The sequence below is a fragment of the Solea senegalensis genome, linkage group LG3 (genome assembly GCF_019176455.1).
Source record: "Solea senegalensis isolate Sse05_10M linkage group LG3, IFAPA_SoseM_1, whole genome shotgun sequence".
NCBI lineage: Eukaryota > Metazoa > Chordata > Actinopteri > Pleuronectiformes > Soleidae > Solea > Solea senegalensis.
Window position 1 is genome coordinate 24249410 of NC_058023.1, and position 25464 is coordinate 24274873.

The 25464-nt window shown below is 40.6% G+C and overlaps 2 protein-coding genes across 4 annotated transcripts; both read left to right on the forward strand.

Moving 5' to 3' along the window:
* The first annotated feature begins 2280 nt into the window (after window positions 1–2280).
* Window positions 2281–20782, forward strand: nap1l1 (nucleosome assembly protein 1-like 1). Of its 3 annotated transcripts, XM_044020801.1 has the most exons (16): window positions 2282–2401; window positions 6931–6969; window positions 7967–8055; window positions 10069–10171; window positions 10927–11068; window positions 11601–11681; window positions 11995–12123; window positions 12290–12361; window positions 12451–12590; window positions 13489–13634; window positions 13747–13766; window positions 14475–14597; window positions 14766–14798; window positions 14882–14932; window positions 15941–15976; window positions 18958–20782. In XM_044020801.1, the coding sequence occupies exons 2-15, from the start codon at window positions 6953–6955 to the stop codon at window positions 15944–15946; spliced, it is 1152 nt and encodes a 383-aa protein (XP_043876736.1). In that variant the 5' UTR covers window positions 2282–2401; window positions 6931–6952; the 3' UTR covers window positions 15947–15976; window positions 18958–20782. The 3 variants fall into 3 exon arrangements, with proteins under 3 accessions (XP_043876734.1, XP_043876736.1, XP_043876735.1); XM_044020799.1 differs by lacking the exons at window positions 15941–15976; window positions 18958–20782 and adding an exon at window positions 15045–15299 and having other exon boundaries at window positions 2281–2401; XM_044020800.1 differs by lacking the exon at window positions 15941–15976.
* Window positions 20783–21268: 486 nt separating this feature from the next.
* On the forward strand, window positions 21269–25121 carry phlda1 (pleckstrin homology-like domain, family A, member 1). The gene is made up of 2 exons (XM_044020802.1): window positions 21269–21989; window positions 23439–25121. The coding sequence occupies exon 1, from the start codon at window positions 21444–21446 to the stop codon at window positions 21948–21950; it is 507 nt and encodes a 168-aa protein (XP_043876737.1). The 5' UTR covers window positions 21269–21443; the 3' UTR covers window positions 21951–21989; window positions 23439–25121.
* The last annotated feature ends 343 nt before the right edge of the window (window positions 25122–25464 follow it).

Sequence of the window (25464 nt, forward strand, 5' to 3'; positions counted from 1 at the left end):
TGCACAGCCAACTAACCAACAAACTAATCAATAACTAACCAACATACCAAAAAAACTTTTTTTTTCAAGTATTTTGCTGCAAAGCAACAGCGCTAGCCATGTGGCCCATTATTTGAAACATTTGTGTCCAAAAGTAAACATTGAGTAGAACAGGGAACAAGGGAACTACAAAATGTTTACATTTCAATTTACCACAACTGGTATGCTATGCAGAGCTTTGCACATACAAGAATAAATGTATTCAATATTATATGCGCTATATAAAGAAATATCACATATTAATGACAAAGGAATTGAATTGATCAAGTGTGAATTGACGATGTAGAGGTCAGTTTTGGTTGACATTTTTCTTTTATTGTTTTGTCACACATTTTGATTTTCTTTTATATTTTTTTTCCTCTCAGGTAAAGTATTTACCCTGTAGCTGAGTGGTTCAACCAGATATTAAAAACATATTTTTATATATAGAGCTGAAAGAAAAACTGAATTTTATCTGCTTTAATTATACAGCCTTTTGCATCTTAAAATGTTCAAAAGCCTTTAAGAAATAAAACAAATAAAATATAAAAAGATAAGACCTAGTAGACATAAGAACAAACAACAGAACATACAACAAAATACAGTAGAATGTATTAAAAACAACACAAATAAACAAGTGATACAATAAATCTATAAAAGATAAAATCCATGTATCGTACTCGGTCGAAAGCCAAAGCGTAATAATGGGTTTTAAGATGCGTTTCAAAAGTGAAGGTGTCTGTCTAACATGCAGTGGAAGATTGTTCTATAATCCATAAGTTTGGTAAGTGCACTTATTTTCAAACTCCAGACCAAATAAATATAAAGCTGTATTATTATTATCAGAGGCAGCAGCAACTGACTCCAGGATCCAGACTTCCAGCTGGTCCAGGGAAGCTGCTTAACAGCCACAAGTGTGGCTAATGGAATAAACTGTAAGAAAACACAGCAGGACAAGAAAATCTTCCCCAAACACCTCCAGTCATCTGGCCCATTGTCTAATCCAGTATGCTGCCAGCCTGCATGACTCAGGGAAATATTCACTTATGAGTTTCTGACATGGACGGCGCACGTGGGAAGGCTTCCTCTTGATGGAGAGCGTTGGATGATAGATATGACCTTTGGGCTGTTGCCAGCTATTGCTCAGAGAGCTGATGCTAAGTAGTCCGTCTGATGTTAGTAACACTCACAGGCGGGTGAATCACATTAAAGTCCACTCAGTCTCGTCATTGGGAATTTCATCTGTCATGTAGGTTTGCAATTTAAAATCAAATCCGCATGAAAGTGTCATCCAAAACCTACTGAGATATTTTATATCACTTTGGGACACAATGAGCACACATCTATGCACTCATCTTCTCCTGTTGCCTTTGACAAGTTATGAAAGTGCTATTTAAACTGGTAACACCATATTGATGGACTTTCGTTTTTTTAACGGCATGAAAACATTTCAGCTCGTTCATGTTTTTTTAACATGGTGTGCAGGACATATTTCTGCCACACTTTGGGCCCTTTGGTCCCAATGGAACATTGTTTAAATATCACAGCCTGCATGAATATTGTTGCTGTACCCACCTTCTAGAGGCTACCTCAAGCCATGAAGCTCACATAATCTCAAACTGAACTGCATTTGCTGTACTCAAATGACCCCCACAGTCACCTGATCTCAGTCCAATAGCACATCTTTGGGATGTGGTGGAATGAGAGATTCTAGTGATGCTAGTATACCCTGACTCATGTCATAAAGCAGAATGTTCTAGTTCTTTTTTGTGGCATGGACCCGAAAACCAGAAGTTACATCAGGCTTTGACAGGGGTGACATTCACCATGTTGATCCTACATTGTGTTGCTTTACGGCAGTCCTGAAGACAAACGCAGATCCAACCCAGTACGAGCAAGGTGTACCTAATAAAGTGGCCGGTGAGTGCATATAATGTACGATATGATGACAATGTCTAGAGCAGTAAAATAAGGGTCGTCACAGAGCTGCTGGTACTAATGGGGAGATAATTATTATACTGTATATAGGTTGATGATTACAAAGGAAAATGAAGTTATGAGGACGTGATGACGAGAAAAGAAGGCTATGAAGAAGAGGAAGTGAGTGATTAGATCAGGAAGAGGATGATTGAGGTAGAGATGATGAGGATGAAGACCCCCCCCACGTCTCCCTGGGGACATCCTCCTCGCTGCTGCCCCTCCCAGGGACAGCGTTGCCTCGGTGACAGCCAGTTTACGTGATGACGTCGGATGTATATGAGCGCAGGCGGCGGGATCTCGCTCTCTTTTACCGCCATCCGAGCGGAGTCTCTTTCTTCCCTGGGACCGCTTCACTACACAGCGCCACCTAAATCTGTCCATCCACGGGCCACAGAGAGTGAAGGTAAGCGGACAGGACTCGTGAAAATGTTCCCGCAGCCAACGCCCCGAACTTGCTCGTCGTTTTCGGAAGTTGTAGTTAAATGTCTGCTGCTTGGACAAACAGACGGCGGAGGGAGACAGCTTTGCTTCTGCTAATGCTACCAAGCGAGGCAGACAGCGGCAGCAGCCATCGAGACTGGCTCCACCATGATGTGTGTTAACGTTACACGCGATTGAAGGGGGGAATTAAACAACCACTCGGAATTGTATCCGTTAATCCGGTATTGTTCAGACAAAATACGGAATAATATAAACAACATAACGTCATATAATTCCCGTCGTTGTCAGCGTCTATCGACATTTGTTGACACGTGTCTCGTATCTATCATTTTCGGACTTGACCTTATTATTTTTTATTTTTTTTGGGAGGATGAGGATGATGGTATTCAGGGTGGGGAAGTGGGAGTTAGGAGACAACTACACATTGCAGCTAGCTTCACCAGGTTAGCCGGTACTGTGACATAACGGAAGCTGGTGAGGACATGTTACAAGGCAGACAGCACTTTACCGGCCCGTGTGTGTGTCTCAACGCTTGTTCGTGTCTCGAAGCTTGTTCCTCCCACTTGCTCAGTCAGAAGTAGTGCGCATCAAGCTAGCAAGCTAGCTGAAGTAGCACCCAGGCAGTGTGCGGTTAGGCCGGCTAAAGTTAGCCTGTTTACTCAGCAGTGGTCTGCCTGTTCGTGAAGGACACAGGGGCACGTTTGTGCTTTGACGTCGCACCGTATTCTTTTCACCAGGTTCACAGTCTTTCTCCCGAGCCAAGTTGTAAATGTGTGTGTAAAAGTGAGCACACAGACTTTCACCCAGGGCTTTTCGTGTCAGACACTGACGGATTGCTAGACCGGAGCATGCAACACGTGGTCGCCGGGCAGGACGAAGAGGAAAGGGTGTAAATGGTCATAATGTTGGAGCACATGCCCTCTGCTGAAGTCATGCACACGTCAGAGAAAACACTTGATGTCAAGTGGAATTTGGTATTTGTTGTTGGGATGCAACAATTAATTGTCAACTAAATTAACCCAACTTTTATAATTCATTGGTTAAAGTATTTTTGTATTCTGTGTGTGATTTGAATTGGTTAAGACTGACCCACACTTCAAGGATTTTCAAATTTGATTTGACTTGATAACCAATCCTGAGAAAGCACAGACGAGACAAATCCAGTCAAGATGCAGGACCACACACATGACGTTTAATCAAACAATTTCAAGTTGATTCCAGGGATTTGGGATCTCACAGAAACTCGGTCTAACACGATCTCAGAATATAAACAGGGGCAGACTGTCAGCTTTGTCGTTTTATGCTGAGAAAGGCAAAAAACTGGATGAAATCATGGTTGAGAGGACGGCATCAACTTGGCTTGTACAAGTTATTGCAGGGTTCTGCTCATGGCCCAATCGCTGTCAAATATCAAACTTGTTTATTACTTACAGTTTGAAATCGGGAAGACTCCGATCTCAACCCCTCACACTACAGGATAATTTTGCCAGATAAAATTGGAAGGCCCCCACGATTGTTAGAATAGCAGATTGGGACTGAAATCTGGCCAATCCTGAGTGTGGGACAGCCATTATTAATATCAACATTCATATCTTGTCAAAGATTAAATCTATGTCAGTAATAGAAGTAAATGGTAAGAATAGGGGAAATATAATCAATATAAACATGGTGATAAAATGTTAGACAAATTAAAGTAATAAAAAGATTAAAAAAAATAAAATTGTTATTTTTCTCGGCAAGATCCCTCACAATGCCAACACTTAAAGGTCAAATGTGTAATATTTAGCAGGGTTTATTGTCAGAAATGTAATATTCTACTGACAGGTATGTTTATAAGTGTATAATTGCTTTGATATAAAAGGCCACTATCTTGTGCTGCCATGTTTATGAATTCGAATTGTTTGGCTTTTTTAATAGCAATGAAGTGATTTCAGTTGTCCCACAAGAACATTAACATGAGCTGAGCTGTACTCGTATTATCCCAAGTCCCATACCACGAGCGACCACTGTTATGATAGTTTACGTGTATTTCAGGAAGTTCAGCAGCACACTGGTACCCTTCAACTCTTCAATTATCAGCTACTTGCAGTGTAAAAAGAGCCTCAACTCGCAGTAGAGCGGTGTCTCCACTTAACATTATCTCCCCACAACTGTGAAATGAGATGAAACGGTTTTGTCTCATTTCATTGGCCTCTTCAGCTCTGCAACTGATTAATTCCCCCCCACCAGCCAGCCTATTATATTTCAAGACAGGGTGTTTTGCACAGTTTCTTTACAGTAGATGTTTGAGATATTTAGAATTTCGTTTTAATCACAGCTTATTAATATTCATGCTGACTAACCAATACATTGTCTAGTAAGCTCAAAGGAACCAACCACATTTAAATGGAATGCCTTAAATGAAGTCTCTTGATATTGGAATGTTATGGGGTCCTGTTCTTTTAACATTGATCAGTGCAAGTTTACATTTCCTTCATCATAAAACCATTGTATGTGGCGACAAGCAGTATTGCGAGATCTCCACCACCTTAGTTGAACAGCAAATGTGGCTCTGTTACATTTGACAAGCAGCTTTCCCCCCCTTTCTATTATTCATCACCAGGATTTAGGTTTGAGTTACTGCTACCTCAGTGAGTTTTGACACTGTCACTTCCACATCATGATCGTTAGTCTCATTGTTGTGGGGACTTTGGCTGCTGTACTACTGGATCATTATGAATGTGTGTAAACTGTAGTAGCAAACAAATAAAATCTAGTCTGAAAATGCATGAACATCATAAAATATAAGCACCGAATGTATGTCATGTATACTCTCCATGTTAGTTTGGTATGCCCTCATCCTTGGAAGAATGCAGGATGTCATCCAAATGAGGGAACATAGTGTTAAGGACTGGAATAAGACCAGAACCCATATTAATGCATTTGGACCCATTATTGCAAATGAACGTGTTCACAGTGCTCCACTGTGATGAAATGATAAAAGTCACTCAAATCTTTTGGCATGTTCATCTCTGTATTGATTAACCCCTTGGCCAAAAAGTCAGCTTATTTACATTACTTAAGCAGATCATAATCATATACATTGAGTAATGGTTGAAAAAGTTTCAGGTTTTACATCCTGTAAGAAGTAATGACATTTTCTGCTTTAAATGTGTGAACTTGTGATGCCGAGACTCTGGACCAATGGCAACCAGTCGTGGCATCACCCATACAAATCTGTGTGACCATTCTCAATCATATATTTTACTCCAAAAGTGGAACATAATCGATACCTTTAATATGAAGAACCTCCGAAATCAGGGAAAATGTTTACTGTCGTTACGGAAATATGTTCATTTTCCCACAGACATTCATTCAAATTGACTTTTTTATGCAGCCAGTGGAGTCACCCTAGGTGCTCACAATGGGGCAGTGGCTAGCATTGTTGCCTCACAGCAAGGTCACTGGTTTGGATACCAGTTCTACCAAGGACCTTTTCTGTGTGGATTCCAAAGCCAGAAAGAAAATGTTAGGAAAAACTCGAGCTCCATCTTTTGTGGACATAGTTATGAGTATATTTTTTACTTTCAATTCAAAGGTCAACTTTTCTTTGTTTGGGCAGTGCATTGGATACAATACTTCAACTACCACATTTGCTTCAGTGGTCTCGAAGAATCTGTTTTGGTTTTGAAAATGTTCTGCTTTGATCAGACGAAGGCTGTGAAGTGTTGGCTTGTCTTCTGCATACAGCTCCTTTTTATATGCATATCCCATATATGTATATGGGGTAGTGTAGACTTGGCTATAATTTGCAGGAGAATTAATTGCTCATTTTCATGTTTTTTCCATCAAAGTGGTGGAAAAAGCTTGAAGCCATTATGCACAATCTAGGATGTATGATTTTAAAAAGTATGCATAGTAGATGTGGTGTTGGTGGTTTCACTGCAGACGTGGGTGTACCTTCATATGTAACTGTTAAGTATAAAATAAATAACTTCTTTTAGGCCACTTAAAGCCCACAGCAGTCAGTTGATAAGATATGATTTAAAGGTTTTATTGTCATCTGCAAAAAACATCTTTACAATTAAATTATTCTTTCTCTATTGGTTTTGGCTATGTGAAGGTCTTTTCGAAAGTATCTAAGCAATTGTAAATTTGACTTTATTGCAAACCTCGACCAAGCATGTGCTGGGTGTGAACATCAGCATCTTGTCTTGACAGCAGTTCAGGACCCATATCCCTTGTGTTAATGTATTTGTGTTTTGTGATGATACTTTATCATTGTTCATTAATGAAGTCAAATTAACTTTGAAAAAACTACAACCGTAACAGTTTTTTTGTCTTTTTTTTTAGTCGCTCACATGTTGCTAAATTAACCATCACATTCTCTATGCACCCTAAAATGAGCACTGACACAGTTTGACCCACGTCTGACAGTTAAATGTGACCTGAAAATGAATTGGTTTTTGTTCTCCAGTCTTTCAAAGCTAATTACTGTCTCTCTTTTTATAGCATTACTTGAGACTCAGCTAAAATGGCAGACCTCGACAAGTAAGTACATCTTCCATCCTTAGTTACAGTTAATACTTTAATGATGCATATACACCTGCTGTGACATCACACACACCATAGGTGTCGTCAATTATTCAACATGTAATGATAGTGTAGTAGGTAAACACTTGTTTACCGCTATGTGGTCAATGATGTCATTTCCAGGCCACGGTTTCATCTTCGTAGTATTTCCACTCCATTTCCAATGCATGAATCAAAAACCATGGACTTGAACCCGGAATGTGCTGTTTGAACTCATGAATCGGGGATTATATGTATGAAAATTAGTCACATTATTAGAAGTATTTTTATGCTTCTCAGGGTTTCTAATTCATTGATTTGTTTGTGGCCATCGCCACAGCATCGACACTGTCCACTGCACATTGATTTTCTAAATGGATGAAATGTATGTTGTAGTAGAGCTGCAGACAATGCATTGATTCACTAAACGCCTGGCTCCGCTCTCACACCTACACGTAATCTCTGACAACAGGCCCTACTATACATAGTATAGTAGTATATAGGGTTAAGCATTTTCAAATTTAAAGAATGGTCAGAACTTGTCTGAGCTCTGTTCTACTGTTAAACTTAAATGGTTATGAAGATCTGATCACAAATGGTCATATTCAGGACACATTCGAATGCTAAACATGAACAGACATGGTTAAATCTTTTTACTTGTGATCAGATCATTTAGGTCAGATTTTAATGCCATAATTATCTGCCCGTTATTATGTTCCATCAAAATGTTGCCCATACAACCAGAAACTAGGAAGTGAGTTCAGTGATTAGTTATGGCTCAGATGGACACAGGGAACAGCTTTGATAGTATAAACTGGTGGGAAACTGATGATCAAAATGGTCAAATCTGTGAGTTGCAGCATCTGGATACAACATTTTGGGCTTAATGTTTGCCAATGCTTCATCCTGGAATAGCTGATTAAATGGATCTGTTTTGTGTCTCACCTTCCCTCTTGCCCCTCTACATCCTGAGCAGTAAAGACCAGGCTGAGATTGACCCTGCAGATATGGAGGACGTGGAGGATGTGGAAGAAGAGGAGACGGGAGAAGATGAAAACAGCAAAGGTAAACCTCTACAAAGACTAACTGTCTTTGCGAACTTCAGTCAACAACTGAGTTTCCATTTTAAACAGTCTGACTTTCAAAGTTTAAGTGAATAAATGTACGAAAAGTATTAGCATTGATTGAGTTGCATAATAACAGTGTGTCCCCTTATTTCCACTTTTAAAAATGTCATTTGCATGAAGTGATTTGAATTTCCGTCTGGAGCGCTAATCTGTTTTACTTTAGGACCTGGATGCTGTTTATGCATCCTTTTTGATGCTCAATAAAAGATTCAGACTCGTGTGTAACCCACTCCTGGCTCATTGTAGATGGATTTTAAAGGCTGTTTGGCCTTTTCTATTTATAGCAAGATTAGAGAACTCTTTTAGAAGCTAGACTTGATTTAAAAAAAGCCCCTTCCGACTGCCCACGACTGATCCGTCAGTGTCTACGCTGTGGGAAGCTGTTCATGATATCTGAAAGCTGAAGGAGATTAGAAATGCATGAGTAGTACACAGACCACTGGTGAGTAACAAACTCGTCACAGCTTTGAAATTATGTGAAAGGCAGCTGATGTTTCTGAACACAAGGTTAAAATAAGTCTGCTAGCTTACAGAGTAAATTATACAGTAGCTGCCTTCCTCAAGTTAATGTACTGTTGTGCAGTTTTTCCTTTTTGGTAAATGGGCGTTAAAAAAACAGGTCTTTAAAAATGTACGGGTCAGTGGATGGAAGTAGGGGTCCACTGAAAATGCAGGTGCCAGCTAGAGCTGAAGCAATTACTTGATTAATCGATTACTAAATTAATTTTTAACTAATTTGATAATCGGTTTGAAGCTTTTTCATGATTTTTTTTTGTGGACAAAACAAGGCATTCCAGAACATAATTTCCAGGTTTGACAAACACTGACCAAACGATTACTCGATTAATCGTGAAAATAGTCAACAGATTTATCAATTTTGAAAATAATCGTAGTTTGCAGCTCTAGTGCCAGCAACTTGATGGTGATTTGCCTTTTTCAAAAATCTTTGCATTTATACATTGATCGTGTAGACATTTACTGTAAAGAAGTTGTTTTTGACAGCAATGCAAACCTTGTCAAAATGGCATGGGATTTCATGTTCCCAATGCAGCCTTGTTTATTTGGTTGAATAGGAAAGCATTAATTTTCCGATTAAAATAATTCCCTTATTGTGGCGTGTCATGATATGAAATTATGAGTGCAAAAGTAGCTAAGAAATTGGTTAGGTTTTAAATGTATGCTAAAGGGCATTAGAAACACCACTTCTCCCTCAGTAGGGCTTAATCAGTCACATTTTCCTATGTTAAATGTGGCTGCCATGTTTCAAGGCTCAAAAAAAAGTTGAGTTGCAAATGGCTTGTGTTTACTGTGCATCAGGAACATACTATCTCAGGAACATACTAATATTGCACTTAAAGAATTTTTAGACGTTAACTTGGGTCAGGTGCCTCAAAACAGCAGGTGAATCTCCAGAGAATGTAGACAATGGGTTGGCAACTGGTTTCAGCAGGCAGGAGTTTTACCTACAATTTTTTTTTTCTTTCAAAAAAACAAGTGTGGTTGTATTTCTTTGATGGGGTGTGGAGACTTGGACAGCTGATCTGTTCTAGCTGTTAACACACTACAAGCAAAATGCCCAGGATTTGCCAACACAGAAGAGTGACTTCTAGTCTCTTCAATCGTCTCACCTGCCAGCAGGAATGGCCTGATCTTTGATCAGCACAAGCAAATATGGTGTTTACTTGTATTGTTCCATCCATCACCTGTCTCCTTCTACAAAAGAAGTCCTTTTTGTTAGTGACTGCCATCTCTTGTATCCATGCAGCATGAAACGCTTGGATGTTGCTCAGATTTTGTTTGCAAAAGTAGTAACACGTGTAAATGATTTTTGCCTTGGTGGGGATTCTTGTCACAAAATGTAATTCAAATATGATCAGAAGAACTGTTTAACACTCAATTTTTGGTTTTGTCTAATTCCGTCTTGCGCCTCTGACTCTGCTTGTGTACTTAGCTCGTCAGCTGACCGTACAGATGATGCAGAATCCACAAATCCTGGCTGCGCTGCAGGAGAGGTTGGATGGTCTGAACGGCTCACCGTCGGGGTACATTGAGAGGTGAAGGATGAACAGATTTTTAATCTTGATCCCAGGACATAAATTGTGCCTGGCTTGAGCCGAATTGGCTGCAGAGTAGTGAAGATATTCATCTTCTCTAAGGACACTACAGCAGAAAAGATACTTTTAAAGGTGTTTTTCAGCCCCCACAGGGCTTCACAGGTAATTTTAGTGTGAAATCTGCATCATTATCCTGAATAGGTGTGCAATAGATCATCCCAAGCACAAACTAATAAATCCAGGTACAAATAAGACCAAGTTTCTTCAGTGTCAAATGAAGCAAATGTCAATAATGCCTGTTTTTGGCACAGTCTTGCTTTGTTTAAAGGATGTACTTGAAAGGCCACACTGACTTGATCGTAATCCTCTTGGGAGTGTGCTGTGTTGCTCTGCTCTAAAGTTCTTTGATCATCTTCAAAGGGAAGGCCCTTTTGTGGGAACATTTTTAACAAATAACGCAGGTTTTTCATCACGTTTCTTTTAAGGTCTGCACAAACCCGGCAAAAAATACTTTCCCTCCTTACTGTTAAACACGTCAACAGAATAATGTACAAATGGATTTGTAAAATCACCACTTGCATAAGCTATATCATTGGCTGGGTGGTAAAAGCTAGTGCTTGCTGTGTTGGATATGCCATGCATTGGTTAGTTTTCTTTGCAGGCATTTGTAGTTGTTGTGTGGTGAAGAGTGAAAATGCTGTGTTCCGTGATTCCTCCAGAACTGTCCTCACATCTTCTGTTGTATCTTCCAACAGTTTACCCAAGGTTGTAAAGAGACGTATAAATGCCCTGAAGAACCTGCAGGTCAAATGTGCCCACATCGAAGCAAAGTTCTATGAAGAAGTACATGAACTGGAAAGGAAGTATGCAGCTCTTTACCAGCCCCTGTTTGACAAAGTAAGTCATTTGTACATGTGCTTTTTTATGATTTTGACACATTGACACTGTTCACACATTGACACTCACACATGTGGGTGATGTACGATTTCGCAGAATATACACCTTATTCTAAATAGTCCCGACGTTAATCATTTAGGATATTCATAGATATTTAGGCTATTTAATGGACTTGCATCAATTTGGAAAATTTGCGTGTGGTAGCCCTTAAGAGCACATTTAAAATCTTAAATGTTGAGGACTGGACTTTCAAGTAGGTTACTTGAAAGCATTAGAATTAATTATGTTTACTACCTGGAAAACATGTGGTTACTGATATTTTGTTTTACATATGACATGCTTAATGTGTACTTGATCTGTAAATAAAGAGTTAAAGGTTAATCTGACACCACAGCTGACGGTGGTGTTATTCAGCATTGAAGACTGGTGGAGCTGCTCTCAACCTTGGTCACGAGTGTCATTTTCTGCCCTTAATGTGACATTGCACATCAGATCTTTAGATCCAAAAACTGACTTCATGTTCTGTTCACAGAGAAGCAATATCGTGAAAGCAGCCTATGAGCCCACAGATGAGGAATGTGAATGGAAGGAAAATGACGAGGAAGAGTTGACAGTAAGTAAACCTGCCCAGGTCATGTACTGTATGCAATTGCTATAACTATTTGAACGTTTTTGATTGCACTTTCCCATTTCTATTATTTCCTGCATACATCCCCAATGCCCATCCAGAATTGTGTCACTTAAACACTGCATGCAGCCACAATTGAAAGCTTTAGTGTAGCATTTTATTGCAGCTATATTTTTATTATAATATTTGCTATTTATTTATCTATCCAAGTCCCCAGTGAGTCACACTCTTTCCATGTGTAGGTAGTGAGAAACTCTTATGTGAGAAGTGGTTGAGCATGTCCTTAAATGTCATTTAGGATGAAATGAAGGAGAAGGCCAAGCTAGAGGAAGAGAAGAAGGACGAGGAGAAGGAAGACCCGAAAGGCATCCCTGATTTCTGGTTAACAGTTTTCAGAAATGTGGACCTGCTCAGTGACATGCTGCAGGTAGGTTCATCCAGACAGCTCCTGGGGAGGTAGACAAAATGGGTCACTGGCAACATCTGCTTCCAGCAATGAAACATCAGGGTTTGCTTCCACCTGCTGGGCAAGTTGGACAGAGCAGGGTTTGTTCTGTATGAGCTAATGCTGTGGTGCTTCCTCTCTCCCCCAGGACCATGATGAACCCATCCTTAAACATTTACAAGATATTAAAGTAAAGTTCTCAGATCCAGGACAGCCCATGGTGAGTTGGCTGACCCTCAAGTTCACTGGCATAAATAAGTCTGGCAATCAGTTTTAAACAAATCCTAACCTCTTTTTTTCTTCACCCAGAGCTTCACGTTAGAGTTCCTCTTTGAGGCCAATGACTTCTTTACAAACACAGTGTTGACGAAAACCTACAAGATGAGGTCAGAGCCTGACGAGAGCGACCCCTTCTCTTTTGACGGCCCAGAGATCATGAGCTGCGCAGGGTGAGTACAAGTGTCTGCTAAATGACATGTAATATAAAGCAGATTCATTCTGCTCTTCACATTAGCTTTTCTTTAATTTTGTAAAATTGATCTATGTCGCAGTATTCTGTAGTGTGGAGTCACTGCTAGGCTTTCCCTAATCACAGGTATAATGCAGTGTAATTTTATCTTAAGGGCTGTGTATTAGCAATACGTTGCACATGTGTATCACGGGATATTGTCTACTATAAGCAAGGCTGTATTATTATTATTATTATTATTATTATCAATATCAAGACAAAAACATCTGTGCAAAAACAACGTGCTGCATTGGTACAGTATTACACCAAGAAATATCATATTTTGGTGTGGTCGATTCCTTGCACCTCTATTATACATTGGAGAGAAATAATGGAACCTCTGTGTGACAGAACCGAACCCAAAACTCATAAGGTTATAATTTCAAAATAAGCTTGCTTTTCAGCTACTTTGATCAGCTGTTCTAGTCACGGAACACATGTTCCTTAAAGAATTAAACACTCCACTGCTGAGAAACAACTGTCAGCTTCACCAGCTCGTCTGATAATAAATGAAGGATTATTATCTCGAGTGTGTGGGTGTGTCATGATTATGTGTCACGATAATGCAGTTCTATTGTTTTTTTGTTTTTTTTACAAAAGAATGACATGTCACACGCTGTGTATTGGAGTCATTACATATGATTTGGGTTTCCAGTATATGAAAGTTGTTTTTTTGTTTGTTTTTTCTCCCCTCCGAATCATATCTGATGACGTCACCATTTCACTTAAAATAAACCCAAGCTGATTTCTAGATGAATGTCAATTAAATGTGACATTTTAAATAATTAGATGGTGACCTTCCTTTCTGCTGCTGCCTCCTCTTGTTTCATTCACCACAGCTGCACGATTGATTGGACAAAGGGCAAGAACGTCACGTTGAAAACGATTAAGAAGAAACAGAAGCACAAGGGTCGCGGCACAGTCAGGACAGTCACCAAAACAGTCCCCAATGACTCCTTCTTTAACTTCTTCACCCCTCCAGAAGGTACAGACAATTTTAATGGTTTATTAAACTGTGGGTTGTTTAATATTACACTTGAATAAATGATTGTACTTTGTACTTACACCTTTTTCTGCTCTTGTTTTGTTTTTTACAGTCCCAGAAAGTGGAGAGTTGGTGAGTCAATGTTATTTTACAATAGAGAAGTCTTTCATAGACAGTCATTCATAGTTCAGACAAATAATATATAGTTAATAATAGTTAGAAAAAATAGAAAATTAACTTGTAGAGAGTTTAACCTAAATATAATTTTATTATTGAGACAGAGCTTTTTCAGAGCATGGGCTGCTTGTTTAATTCCTGTATGATTGAGGGAAATCATGTATGTTCCCCCCCTTACTCATACTAATAGTTAGTTCACAAATGCACACAATAATACCAGTAGTTGTATTAAACTACACTGTTCTAGTACATTTATCCCATTTATTTGTATGAAACGACACCTCCATGACAACCACATACACACCTCTGTCCTTTAGGGCGGCATGGTTGTTGAGCTATACATCCAGTAGAGGGCAGTACAGAGTTCAGTGTTTTCTTAAAGCAAAGTGGCAAGGAAGGAAGAGGAGGTTGTGATCAAGTACAGTAGCTGTCACGTTGCTGATTGTTACCATATCGCAGAATCTCTCAAAATGTATGCCATTGTTGAAATCTGTTACAAAAATACAAATTAAACAAATGAAAGGAACTTCCCCGTTTGTTTCCATTAAAGTATCCAATGCTAAGCTAAACTCTGCCAATTACTGCATGCAAACATTCTTAACGTAGTGCCTCTTAAATGGAAAATGTAGGACATGCACTGATGAATTGTCTGTTTCTCATCAGGACGAGGACTCTGAGGCAGTTCTAGCTGCTGACTTTGAAATCGGTCACTTCATCCGCGAACGCATCGTACCTCGAGCTGTGCTCTACTTTACAGGAGAGGCCATAGAGGATGATGATGACGATGTGAGTTTTACAAGATATTCAAGATAGATTGCAAGATATATGTACTGAATGTAATAATCGAGGTAATTGTCAGTGATTGAAATTTATGTTTCCTTAGCAGTTGGGTGTTTATTTAAAAAAAATATTTGACTGTTGGTCATCAATCATGTTTTTTGGTTTTTTTAACAGTATGATGAAGAAGGAGAGGAGGCAGACGATGAGGTGAGACTCAGTTTGACCACATTGTACAAAAGCCAGTTTTGTTTTTGATGGAGCTGTGTTGACTGAAGTTGCTGTGTGTTCAGGAAGGTGAGGAGGAGGCTGATGAGGAAAACGACCCCGACTATGATCCCAAGGTGAGATCACTTCTAACTCTTACACACACACACACACACACACCCTCCCTGTAAAGATCTCTGGTGTCCTTACAAAGTCCTTACTCAGCTGTTCTCAAATTTGTTGGCTCAGGACGCTCTTCCAGCTCGTCCTGGGGGCAGCAGATCACCTGCAGTCTCTCAGAACCATTGACACTTTTTGCACTGCACCTTTTTTGTTGCACTTCAGATGCCCTAATCTGCAGGGAGAAAAAAGCTGTCCTAAGTCGACTTGTGAGATTTCAATGTACAGAATACATACTGTCAAATGCATCTCATTTTGTTTCAGCTTTTACTTTTGTCTTCATGATCTTAATTTGGCTTCAGGAATAAACCAGAAAAAACAAAAGCTTTTGTTCATTCACTGTTGTCTTAATCTGAGCTTGTATAATGAGCATGACTTTTTCTATAAATCTGACCGCTGCATGTTGTGAAACTTGACCATGAGCAACACACAGATCCAGCATGTCTCAAACAGTAGAACGAGGACACCATATTGTCTGCATACATCCATATTCTTACCTCCTTAGTGTGGGGAGCTGGCACAATAAATGCAAATTCTGGCATCTTTTTGTTCAGTGATTTTGTGCGTTGCTGCTTCCTGGTGAAGCCAATTAAGCTGAAAAACTATGAACAAGTGAAGTAAAGCAGCACACGCTTAGAAAATAGTGTTTTGCAAGCTCCACAGAGACAAATTTAAAACTCTTGATAAATCTTGTTTCAAGATTGGCAGTAAATGTCGTGCCTTCTGTATGAAGTTCAGTCCACACACAGGTGTAGGACTTAAGCCGAATCAATCACACAACACTTGCATTAAGTGTGAGGGCAACATTTGACACCAACCAGCATGGTTTCTGCTTCCTCTTTGCTAAACAAAGTCTTTGATGTTCTGTATTCAGCCAGGTTTGCTTTTTTTTTTCTCCTATACATCAATGTTTCTTCATCTCCAGGCATCTTTTGTCAGCGACTCTTTAAATTTTTCCTCACTAGGTTTAATGGTGACAGTAGAAAAATAACCCTATCCTGGTAGGTAAAGCTTGTGAATTGTCAGCTTACTACCATCACACCCCCCCACCACCTTTAGTTTCTTTGTGTTACCATTGTGCACCATCCCTCCCAATGCCCGTCACCTTCTCCTTTGCTGCCATGTTGTACCCCTCTGACACTAACCCACTGATTTGTTGGTGTGTGTGTTTTTTTTCTGAACTTTAACCCATATTTAGCTCTGCATTTGCACCCGTATTATTTCTGTATGTTGAAAGTAGTCAGGTTCTTTTGTTTTTCCCCCCTCTCCACAATGTTAAATGTATCCTGTGTACAAACAGGTTAGATTTATTTATTTTGTCCGAATGATTTGTCTGCCATGTATTTTGTACTTTATTTGTTTGCTTTTAATACTCATTGAAACATTGCTTTGTTTGTCCATGTTTTTCCCCCACATTAGTTACACTCAGTTTTGCGTTGTGTATAAATTTGCTTTTAATGTTGGTAATGGCCTCAGAGTTCTGTTTCTGTGTGAAACTAAGGTTTAGTCAGTTGAAGGCAGGTTTCCAAAATGCGAGATATATCATTAGAGATTTTACATACCACCTCAAGGATGCAATTGTCACCAAGACCAGTTTCATGTTCTATTAAACATGATGATCACCAGATTGAGTCTTAAAATGGATTTTATATTTTAGTATGCACAGATAGATGCAGATGCTGCAGTACTGTTGTGGAAATGTAGGGTAGAATGTAAAATGTCACACAGGGGAAGTATTTTTGTAATGAAAACTTTGAATAAAGGTCGTGTGTGTGGCATCAGGCCATGGAGAGCAGCATGAACAGCTGCAGTGTGCCATCACCTCTACAAGTGTCTGTCTGCTGGAAGGACACCATGCCTCACATGTGATGGGCCCTTTTTTTTTAGTTTTTGGCAGCAAATTAATTAAAAATCATTGTCCTGAGGTTATGTTTATTATCCTGTAGTTACTGTTGAAAAATGAGGCCCGTTGGCAGACGGCAGTTTCAGGGCTCTTCCAAATACGCAGTCATCTACTCCACAACGATGTAATGAATAATAATCCGCTCTTACACCCATATTTGCTCATCTCTGTCCCAATATTATGTTTTCTTAAAGCACACTTGAAAGAACAATTAAGATAACCGGTTTCAGCAAGTTCTTAGCCATATGAATTTACAGGAAGTACATAAATCTTTCCTGTTGATTAGAGAGCAGCCAGTGCGTTTCCCAGGCTTACGAGTGAACTTAAGCTAATCGCGAACAGATCTGTGACAACTAACTCGGATCCTCTACCAGAGCAAATCCCTTATCAATTAGGAAAACGTCTGCCTTCCATGGTTAAATCTTGATTGTGAAGTTGTTTACCCAGCGTTGATTGCTGAATTTGTTGCTGCTTGTGTAAATAGTGTTTTGACGCAAGTAAAAAATTGTTTGTCCACAAACATGCAAAGAGAAAATGCAATTAAAACAGTGTATCAGGATGAACTACACAGATGCAAAACATCAGTTTACATACGAGGATTGGACAGTTCACCCTTTGGCAACCCACGGGTGGATTTTTATTCTTGTTTGTTTTGTCTATTTAACTGCTTTCTCCACCTACATTTACTGGCCTTGATATGGAACATTCTTTGTATAATAGCAACATAAACATGTAATGAGAACTCATAATTGTAGCTCTATTACACGATAAATTAAATCTAAACGCATGCATAAAGGACTGCTAAATGTGCAGGTCATAGGTCGTAATTGACATACATTTGCTGTCGGGTTGGATTCAGTTTGGGTGTGTCGTAGAAGTCTGTACATCACTAAGCTACTGTGAATTACATCCCCTTAATCCCGAACTACCCCTCAGGCTGTGGACGATGTCCTTACCCAAATGTTAACGGGGTTAAATGAGGAGCTCCTTGGAGGCTCATTGACTTCCATTTGACCTATGTTTTTACCAACAGTGTCCTCTGTAATGCCTCCCTGCATCCCTGTCCTTATGCTTACAGTGGTCAGCAAATGGTGGCCTGTGGCTCAAAACTGGCCCGCCAGCATTGATATCCGGTAGATCAGAAATCACATTCAGGTCTTCTCATATGGAATTCAGAGCCTTTTATTCTGAGAAAAGATGAACTGAGTCAAAGGGCAATTTGAGGACACTAGCAACAGTCTGTGGCAAATTCAGGTTACTTTTTTTTAAACCAGCACCTATCTTAAATTCGCTGGATGATGGTGAAAAAGGCAGCTTTACCTTATTTATGATAACGATATTTTGGTCCGATATTCAATTTCTAAGAAAAATATTGACCCATGGCCAAATTTACTTGCTGACGCGTTCTACTTCCTACACTATTTATGCAAGACCCACAGTTTAGGGCATGTCATTAGCAGCCTGATGATTAAGTTGTATACCATATACATGTTTACTCCACTTACGACTCGGGCTGAAGACGCACTGCTGCTCGCCACACAGTTGCTGGCTGTATCTCTACGGCTGCTTAAACGAGACAAAATGCCAAAGCAAACAGTTTTGTTATATTTGCAGCATTGTCCACATTAGTATAGTGGACAATGTTGGTAAAGAGACATGAACAAAGGTCCATTTAGGGATCAAGTGCACTGACATTTCATTGTTTGTCTTAATCCCTGAACTATAGTGCCACATTGTTGTGCAGGTGTTATTTCTGTTAGTCACAGGTCACTTGAGAGGTTGATGATCCATGGCACTGATGGACGTGACAAATCCTAGTTATCACAGTCTGTCCAGTGAATGTGTCTCTCATTGTGTTCATGTCTGTGTTTGTCTTTCCTCTCAAACGAGATCACATACGGGACATGAAACTTTTCAGACTGTACTTGGATTTTTGTCAATGCTAATTGAATGCTTGAGGCTCTTGAAGTGGCTTGTGTGTGTAGAGTAGACTTTGATGTGACTGTGCTTATGTGAGTGTTGAGTGAAGTGACCTAGTATTAACGACCTTCTCCCATCCCTGTGTTTTGTTTTTTGTAGAAGGATGCAGCCCCCCCAGCTGAGTGTAAGCAGCAGTGAAGCCTGGCCTGGCTGTCTTGAGGATCAACTGCACTGTAATGGCTTCTCAAATAATAATAAAAAAAAAATCTATAAAAAAAATCCTAAAAAATAAGGAGAAAAAGTTTAAAATAGTTACTTACCGCCTTATAATGTTTTGTATTTTTCTTGGTAGAGAATTTGAAGAAAAAAGGTTTCAAGATTTTTGTTACAAAAAATTCATGGTAATATTCTGGGAGCTGTGACTCAATATACATATTTTACTAGACCTGTCTTTTCCTTCTCTTCCTCCTCCTCCTCTGTAAAATAGATGCAGGAAACAAATCTCCCTCAAAGCATGAACGTGTTTCTTCACTGCTAAACTAGTTTGGGTTCTCGTGAAGTCTTTTGTTGTATTTGCTCTTAGACAACAGCTGTGGTTTGGACTGCCTCACTGTAACGTCAATTTATAAATAACCTCCCCCCACCTCCCCTTCCTCTTTTTGCTCCTAACGAAGTTCCAGGTTAATTTCTGACTTCTTTTGACGAGCATTTAGCACTTGTAAAAGCACTGTAGCATTTCCAGCTGTGGAGATGGAGGACAGATGCGTGACTGGAGCTCGGTGTCCATTCCAGTTAATCTAAATCTTGCTTAGCATAGGATCTGGATTCCGGTTTTCTGGCCACTTCCTGCACCATTTGTGCTCAACAGCTCTCCACTCTTGATACATTCCAGTAAGCAGTCTGGCTGGCACCATCCGTGTACTGCTCTCAAAAGAAGTCTGCTTCTTTTTAACTGGACTGATTCGTCTTAAACCGATCAAAAGTCAAGACCACTTCATTATGTATCGAGTCGTTCCCAGAGTTTAGTGCAGCCTGGTCGAGTCTCTTAAACATTCCAGAGAATTCTTCAGATGAGGAAAAGGCATGAGACATTTTGGCAGGATGACAAGTTCAGAAGTCGTAGCTCCAGTATTCCAGTGCTTCAGGCTCCTTGTAGGCTCACAGCGGCGTGGCTGTCGTCTCTATAGCACTTTGTACTAGTGTGTGGTGTGCCACTGGCGTCCTATCATAGGTTATGTGTCCAAGTATTGTGAACAGCACTTTGATGCCTGTACGTGGAACCCCACTCTGTGGATGCTTCAACTCGTGCTATCTTGTTTTCAGTGCGTTGCCTTTCTTGGTGAGGGAGGCACACTGTTCAGAGAAGATCAGTCAGATGTAGCACGGCAAAGTAACGTTTCGCCTCATCGGTCCTTGTGTCTATAGTCAGGTTTCACCAACTCTCCCATCCTCTCTCTTCATTTCACGACATTTACCTCATGTCGCCAATTAGTGAGTTGTCCGGTGGCTTGTGGACCCACGGTGTCGTCCCCGAGGTCTTTGCTCCGTTTTATCACTGTGAAAGGGCAGGAAAATGTGACTAGGCCATTATATGGTAAACTACCCACCTTCCTCACTGACACCCGCCATCCTTTTGTTGCCCAGAAGGCCACAGAGAAGCATTTCAGAGCAATATTTAAGGTTAGGAGGGAGTGGCCAAGAAGAAACTGTAGCCTGCCTCCTTCCCAGTCCATTCTTCTGCGTTTTAGTTGTTAAAACAGCCAAAGTGTTGGTTGTTGGGCAGTGTTGTGTCCACTGTGGAGAGCCAGGGTACTTCTCATTCTGCAGGGAGTATTCAAATCCTGTTCCCCAGGAAAGGATGTGACAGGGTTCTGTAGGGTCCCTCTGAGCAGCTGTTGTCAAGGCAAAACGCTATGCTACAAAAATACTAATGTACTCAATAACTGTAAGTGTATGTTCCTGAATAAATTGGGTAAACATCTAATATGTGTGTGTGTGTGTGTGTTCCATTTTTTTCCCCCCATATTAGATGATGAATAAGGTTGCAGCCAGCAGAGGGCGCCATTCCATTGTTGAACATGTTGCAGCATTGGCGTTTAGAAAGAATACGTCCATAGGGAATGAGGTTTTCAAATGTTTTACGCACGACCACATTAAATACCAGTTAAACACATGAGAGCCGTTAGATATGCTAAGGTGGGCAGAACTAAAACCGTCAACATTTAAAGTACAGCAGTGCAAATACCCATCACACAGCCAATTTCATAACGTAATTACAGTGACGATGTCGATAAATTCTAGATTAGAAGTACCGCAGTCAGGTGTTTCTTTTAATGACTTAAAGGAAAGCAAGCGTTGGCCACTGCGTAATGAATTATAACCAACTATTTGTTATTAGCAGGCTGTTACTGTTATCGTGTGGGGGGCTGGTGTCACTCAGGGGGGCGGTACACCACTCCAGACCCCGCCCCCCTCCAAACACCCCACACACTCTGTAACAGCAGCCAAATAGTCAGGCGTCAGGCAGTCAGCCTCATCTCCACCTCCGACTCCACTCACCACCGCAGTCACAGCAGCTGCATCTCATGCCTTCACCTGCCGTCCATCTGTCCGTCCGTCCGCCGGTGTAGTGAAGCAGGGGGAAGATGCTGGAGAACGGGAGGAAGGTGTTCAAAGAAGGTCTGCTGGAGAAGCGCAGTGACGGGCTGCTGCAGCTCTGGAAGAAGAAGCACTGCGTTCTGACCGAGGACGCCGTCCTGCTGCTGCCGCCCAAGCAGCACGACCACCCGCAGCAGCAGCACCATCAACACCACCACCACCACCATCATCACCACCACCACAGCAGCAGCGGTGGTGGTGGAGGAGACACGGGCAAAGTCAAAGAGCTCCACTTCGCCAACATGAAGACTGTGGACTGCGTGGAGCGTAAAGGCAAGTACGTCTACTTCACGGTGGTCATGACGGAGGGCAAGGAGATCGACTTCAGGTGTCCGCAGGACGAGGGCTGGAACGCGGAGATCACCTTGCAGATGGTTCAGTACAAGAACCGGCAGGCGATCCTGGCTGTCAAGTCCACCCGGCAGAAGCAGCAGCTGCTCGTCGTGCAGATGCCCAACCAGAAGACCATCCGCTGCACGCCGAATGTCGCGTGACCTGCGGCGAATCCCGCGGACAATGGTGCGCCTTTAGCGGTAAGATGGCTTAAGAGAAAGAGGCGGGGCTCCCCAGGGCTGGCGTTTAAAAAAAAAAAATAAATACATTGTGGTTTATTGCTGGATATTGATATCGTAAGTGAGGTTCTAGTTCTCTCTCACACATCAAACTATGAGCGGACATTGTTCCACAAAGAAGGAGAAAGGATATCACAAAATATGGATTTATTTTGACGGAAAGAAAAGTTTTGTGAGCCCCTGCACATGGTTATGTGTCCCCCTTCATGGAGGTGAAAATGTGTTGGATGGATTACCAGGCAGGTCTGATATTGCATTACATACAAGTAAAGCTATACTCTGAATCCAAAACTTACCCATTACGCGCTGCGACGCTTGGATTTAATTACGCACGGCGCCTAATGAGCCACATTTACCTCGGTGTGTATTTATGTCCTTTCAGAGACGATTTAAATCTGCACCACATGAGTATAGAGATTCCGTGATCTGTTTAAAGTCACGATGTTGTAGTGGTTCCACTCCAAATTATGCGTAAAGACGCACAGACTGCGCGTAAAAATCAAAGGGAGTGTGGAGAATCAGTGCATGTAGTCAGACACTGTAGTCTGTTTCCTGAAGTGAAGTTTCCAATGTGTCCTCAGCCTCCAACAAAAGCCCTCACTCTCACGCTGCTCGTGTCACGTCCTCGCTCCTGGCCCGAAGTGGTGTGGAGTGAAATGAGCAGCCACAGCAACAGATGTCCATGCACGTGGCTCTCTGAGGCACATGGTGATTGATGACGAAGTGTGGTTTTAACCCAGCACACATTTAAAATGATTATTCAGCAACTGCAATGTTATTACTGCAATAACACAGGAGGGGGTGCAACATCCTGCCCAACACCCACACCACCTTTTACTGATACCAAAAGGCCTTCTAGAGATGTGGGAGTCATAGCAACTTTTGGCTAATTAAAGCGCAGTGTGTAACTTTGGAATATAAACACATGTCTGTTGCATTTAAAACACTGTCAAAGCTGGAGTTTCTCATTATAGCACCGTTCAGATCTGGTGTCACGTGCCCAAAGCCAGTAAAGAGAGACTGTGCAAACCCAAAGTTTCAGAAGTAAATTCTACTGCTTCCAACCGTTTACACACTTTACAGAAGTTGCACACCACAGCTTTAACAATCAATACGACAAAGTGCAACTTTGGGGTTAAATAAGTAAAAGATTAAATATTCCCACCTAAGTTTTATCTTCCTCTCTCTATTTTCATGCAAATCCTCTGCAGGACTTTAATATAAAGTGAGGGAAATAAAGGGATAGTGCGTGTACATTGGCATTTAAATGTAAGAGCCAGACCTTTCTTCAGAATAAGCAACTGAAGGTATCCTTATGTAAAGTCAATGTTTCAAACAGCTATAGATTTCCTGTGTCTCCTGTGTCGGGTCCCACCAGTCTGCAGCCTCTCTAATTGATTGCCTCCACAGGTTAATTGGACACTTGGCTGGAAGACGAATATTGACCCGGGCTGCATCTCCCTCTGCCGCTTCACCTTCAAGCTCCACCGTCCTGGAGAACCCCTCTTCCATGTAGTGTTTTCCAAAGAGCAGAGACCCGTCCCTTTTCAACTCACGGACTTGATTCACAAAAGACTGATGGACAAAAAGCATGTGAGAAGACTACTGTGTACCATGGTGCGATGGGTTTATCCCTTATTTATTAGTTGTGTATATATCTTTTTCTATGAAATGATGTTATATTATTGATTGTTCAGTGTGGTTGTTGCTAAAGAGGAATGGGAAATACTAGCTCGGCAAGCCACACGTCATTACGTACATCAGCTTTTCATATGTACTTCTCTTAGGGTGGTTGCTGTAGGGTAGTCGGGCCAGTTGTCATCGGTATCATGTCTCATTGACCATGTTTTTCCTTTTTCAACTGAACCAAAGAATCATTTCATTACACGTGTCGCTCTTCAGCAGTGTCACACCTCAGAATATACTTAACAGAAGTACTATAGATACTGTATATGATGAGAGACCTGCTTGACCTACACATGATTTCTGTGAAATGCTTGGTTAATTAATAACAACAGTCATTTCCATTGTTGCCGCGTGCATAGATAGAAAAACTATCTCTTGCTTTTTCGTGAGTCTTAAATCTATGTGAGATACTGGGTTATTACAGAGAAACGTTAGCACAAGTAAATAACACACAGTGAGTTATTATTATTAATATTGTTAATATTATAATTATTATTATATTGACTGTTTACATGAACAGAGTTCCTCCTAAGATGTATTTTCCTGGTTGCTTAAAATCATTTTGGAAGGAAACAAATTAGCAGGGTTTTTTTTTGGAAAGGAAACTCAAAAATAAAAGGAATCTAAATTAAACCAAAACTGACAACCAGAAGACAAATAAGAAAAGTAGCTCTCTGGTCAAAACAGGAGAACCTATCATGGTATATTAGCATTTTTTTAATCTCAAGTTTTCTGTATGAAGTTGTGACTCCAGTAGCTGCAGAGTATCACAGTAGGTTTTGAGAGTGAAAACATATGTTGTTGTGGCATTTCCTGGTGGCGAGGGATACGTGTCACATGACTGTGTCACATTTATTCGACAAAGTCCCAACATTGAGGTCAAATGCCAAGCACTTGTTTGGCCTTAAAGCTCATTAAAGGATGTTTTTCGCTTACTTTAATATACTTCCTACTGATTCCCTGCACATAAAAACAATCTTCTATAATGCAGCCTGAGTTGTCTATTTAATTGGACCCAAAGGCATTAATTGTGATATTAGAGAGCCATTTCAAGTTGCTGTGATGAAAATGTGCACATTATTTTACTTCTCGTCTTTTGAAACCATTGTGCACAGGGGAAACAAAAAATCTATTTTTGGCCAGTGGGTTTCATGAAACTTGTAGCTGCAATAATTGCCACTATGCCAACAGTTTCTCAAATCCCAGTCCAATTCTGGGGAAAATCAACTCCATATATACTGCTGATCACTCAAATCACTGTGTATTATATTTCCTATAAAATGTCAAGAGTTGAAATGTTTTGTATACAAAATAAATTGTCACATGACATAATTGACATACATTAGACGTTGAATTTTGACGAGAGTTGATGTTTGGCAATAAAAGCTTGCCAAGTGACTCAGTCAAGATGAAAGACTCTGGCTGAACCCTTTGATTTTTACTGCAACCAGTCAGATTAGTTCCGTCTGTGGCTGATCTACTCCTGTAAAATGTTCATTAACATGTCGCTGTAATCCGAAAGTTAAACATTTTGAAGCCCAGACTGTGTTTCATGGGAAAACACCTGAGTAAATAATGTGATTGTTGTCTAAAGGTGGCGTTGATCCACAGCACAGCATTAGCGGGACGTGGCGGACGGACAACAGTGTTATACACGTCATGTTGTGTTGGGGTGTTGCTTTGTGGAACAGTTTTATTTCACTGTGGCTCATGTTGTTTCCTGTTTGCTGGAGGTGTTTGCTTTCCTCTC

Excerpts from the sequence above, each read along its gene's own strand:
- nap1l1 (XM_044020799.1), top strand. Across the intron at positions 12,362-12,450 it reads CAGATCCAGGACAGCCCATG|AGCTTCACGTTAGAGTTCCT; the intron begins GTGAGTTGGCTG and ends TTCTTCACCCAG. Across the intron at positions 14,933-15,044 it reads ACCCCGACTATGATCCCAAG|GACGCTCTTCCAGCTCGTCC; the intron begins GTGAGATCACTT and ends TTGTTGGCTCAG.
- phlda1 (XM_044020802.1), top strand. The coding sequence starts at position 21,444 with ATGCTGGAGAACGGGAGGAAGGTGTTCAAAGAAGGTCTGCTGGAGAAG.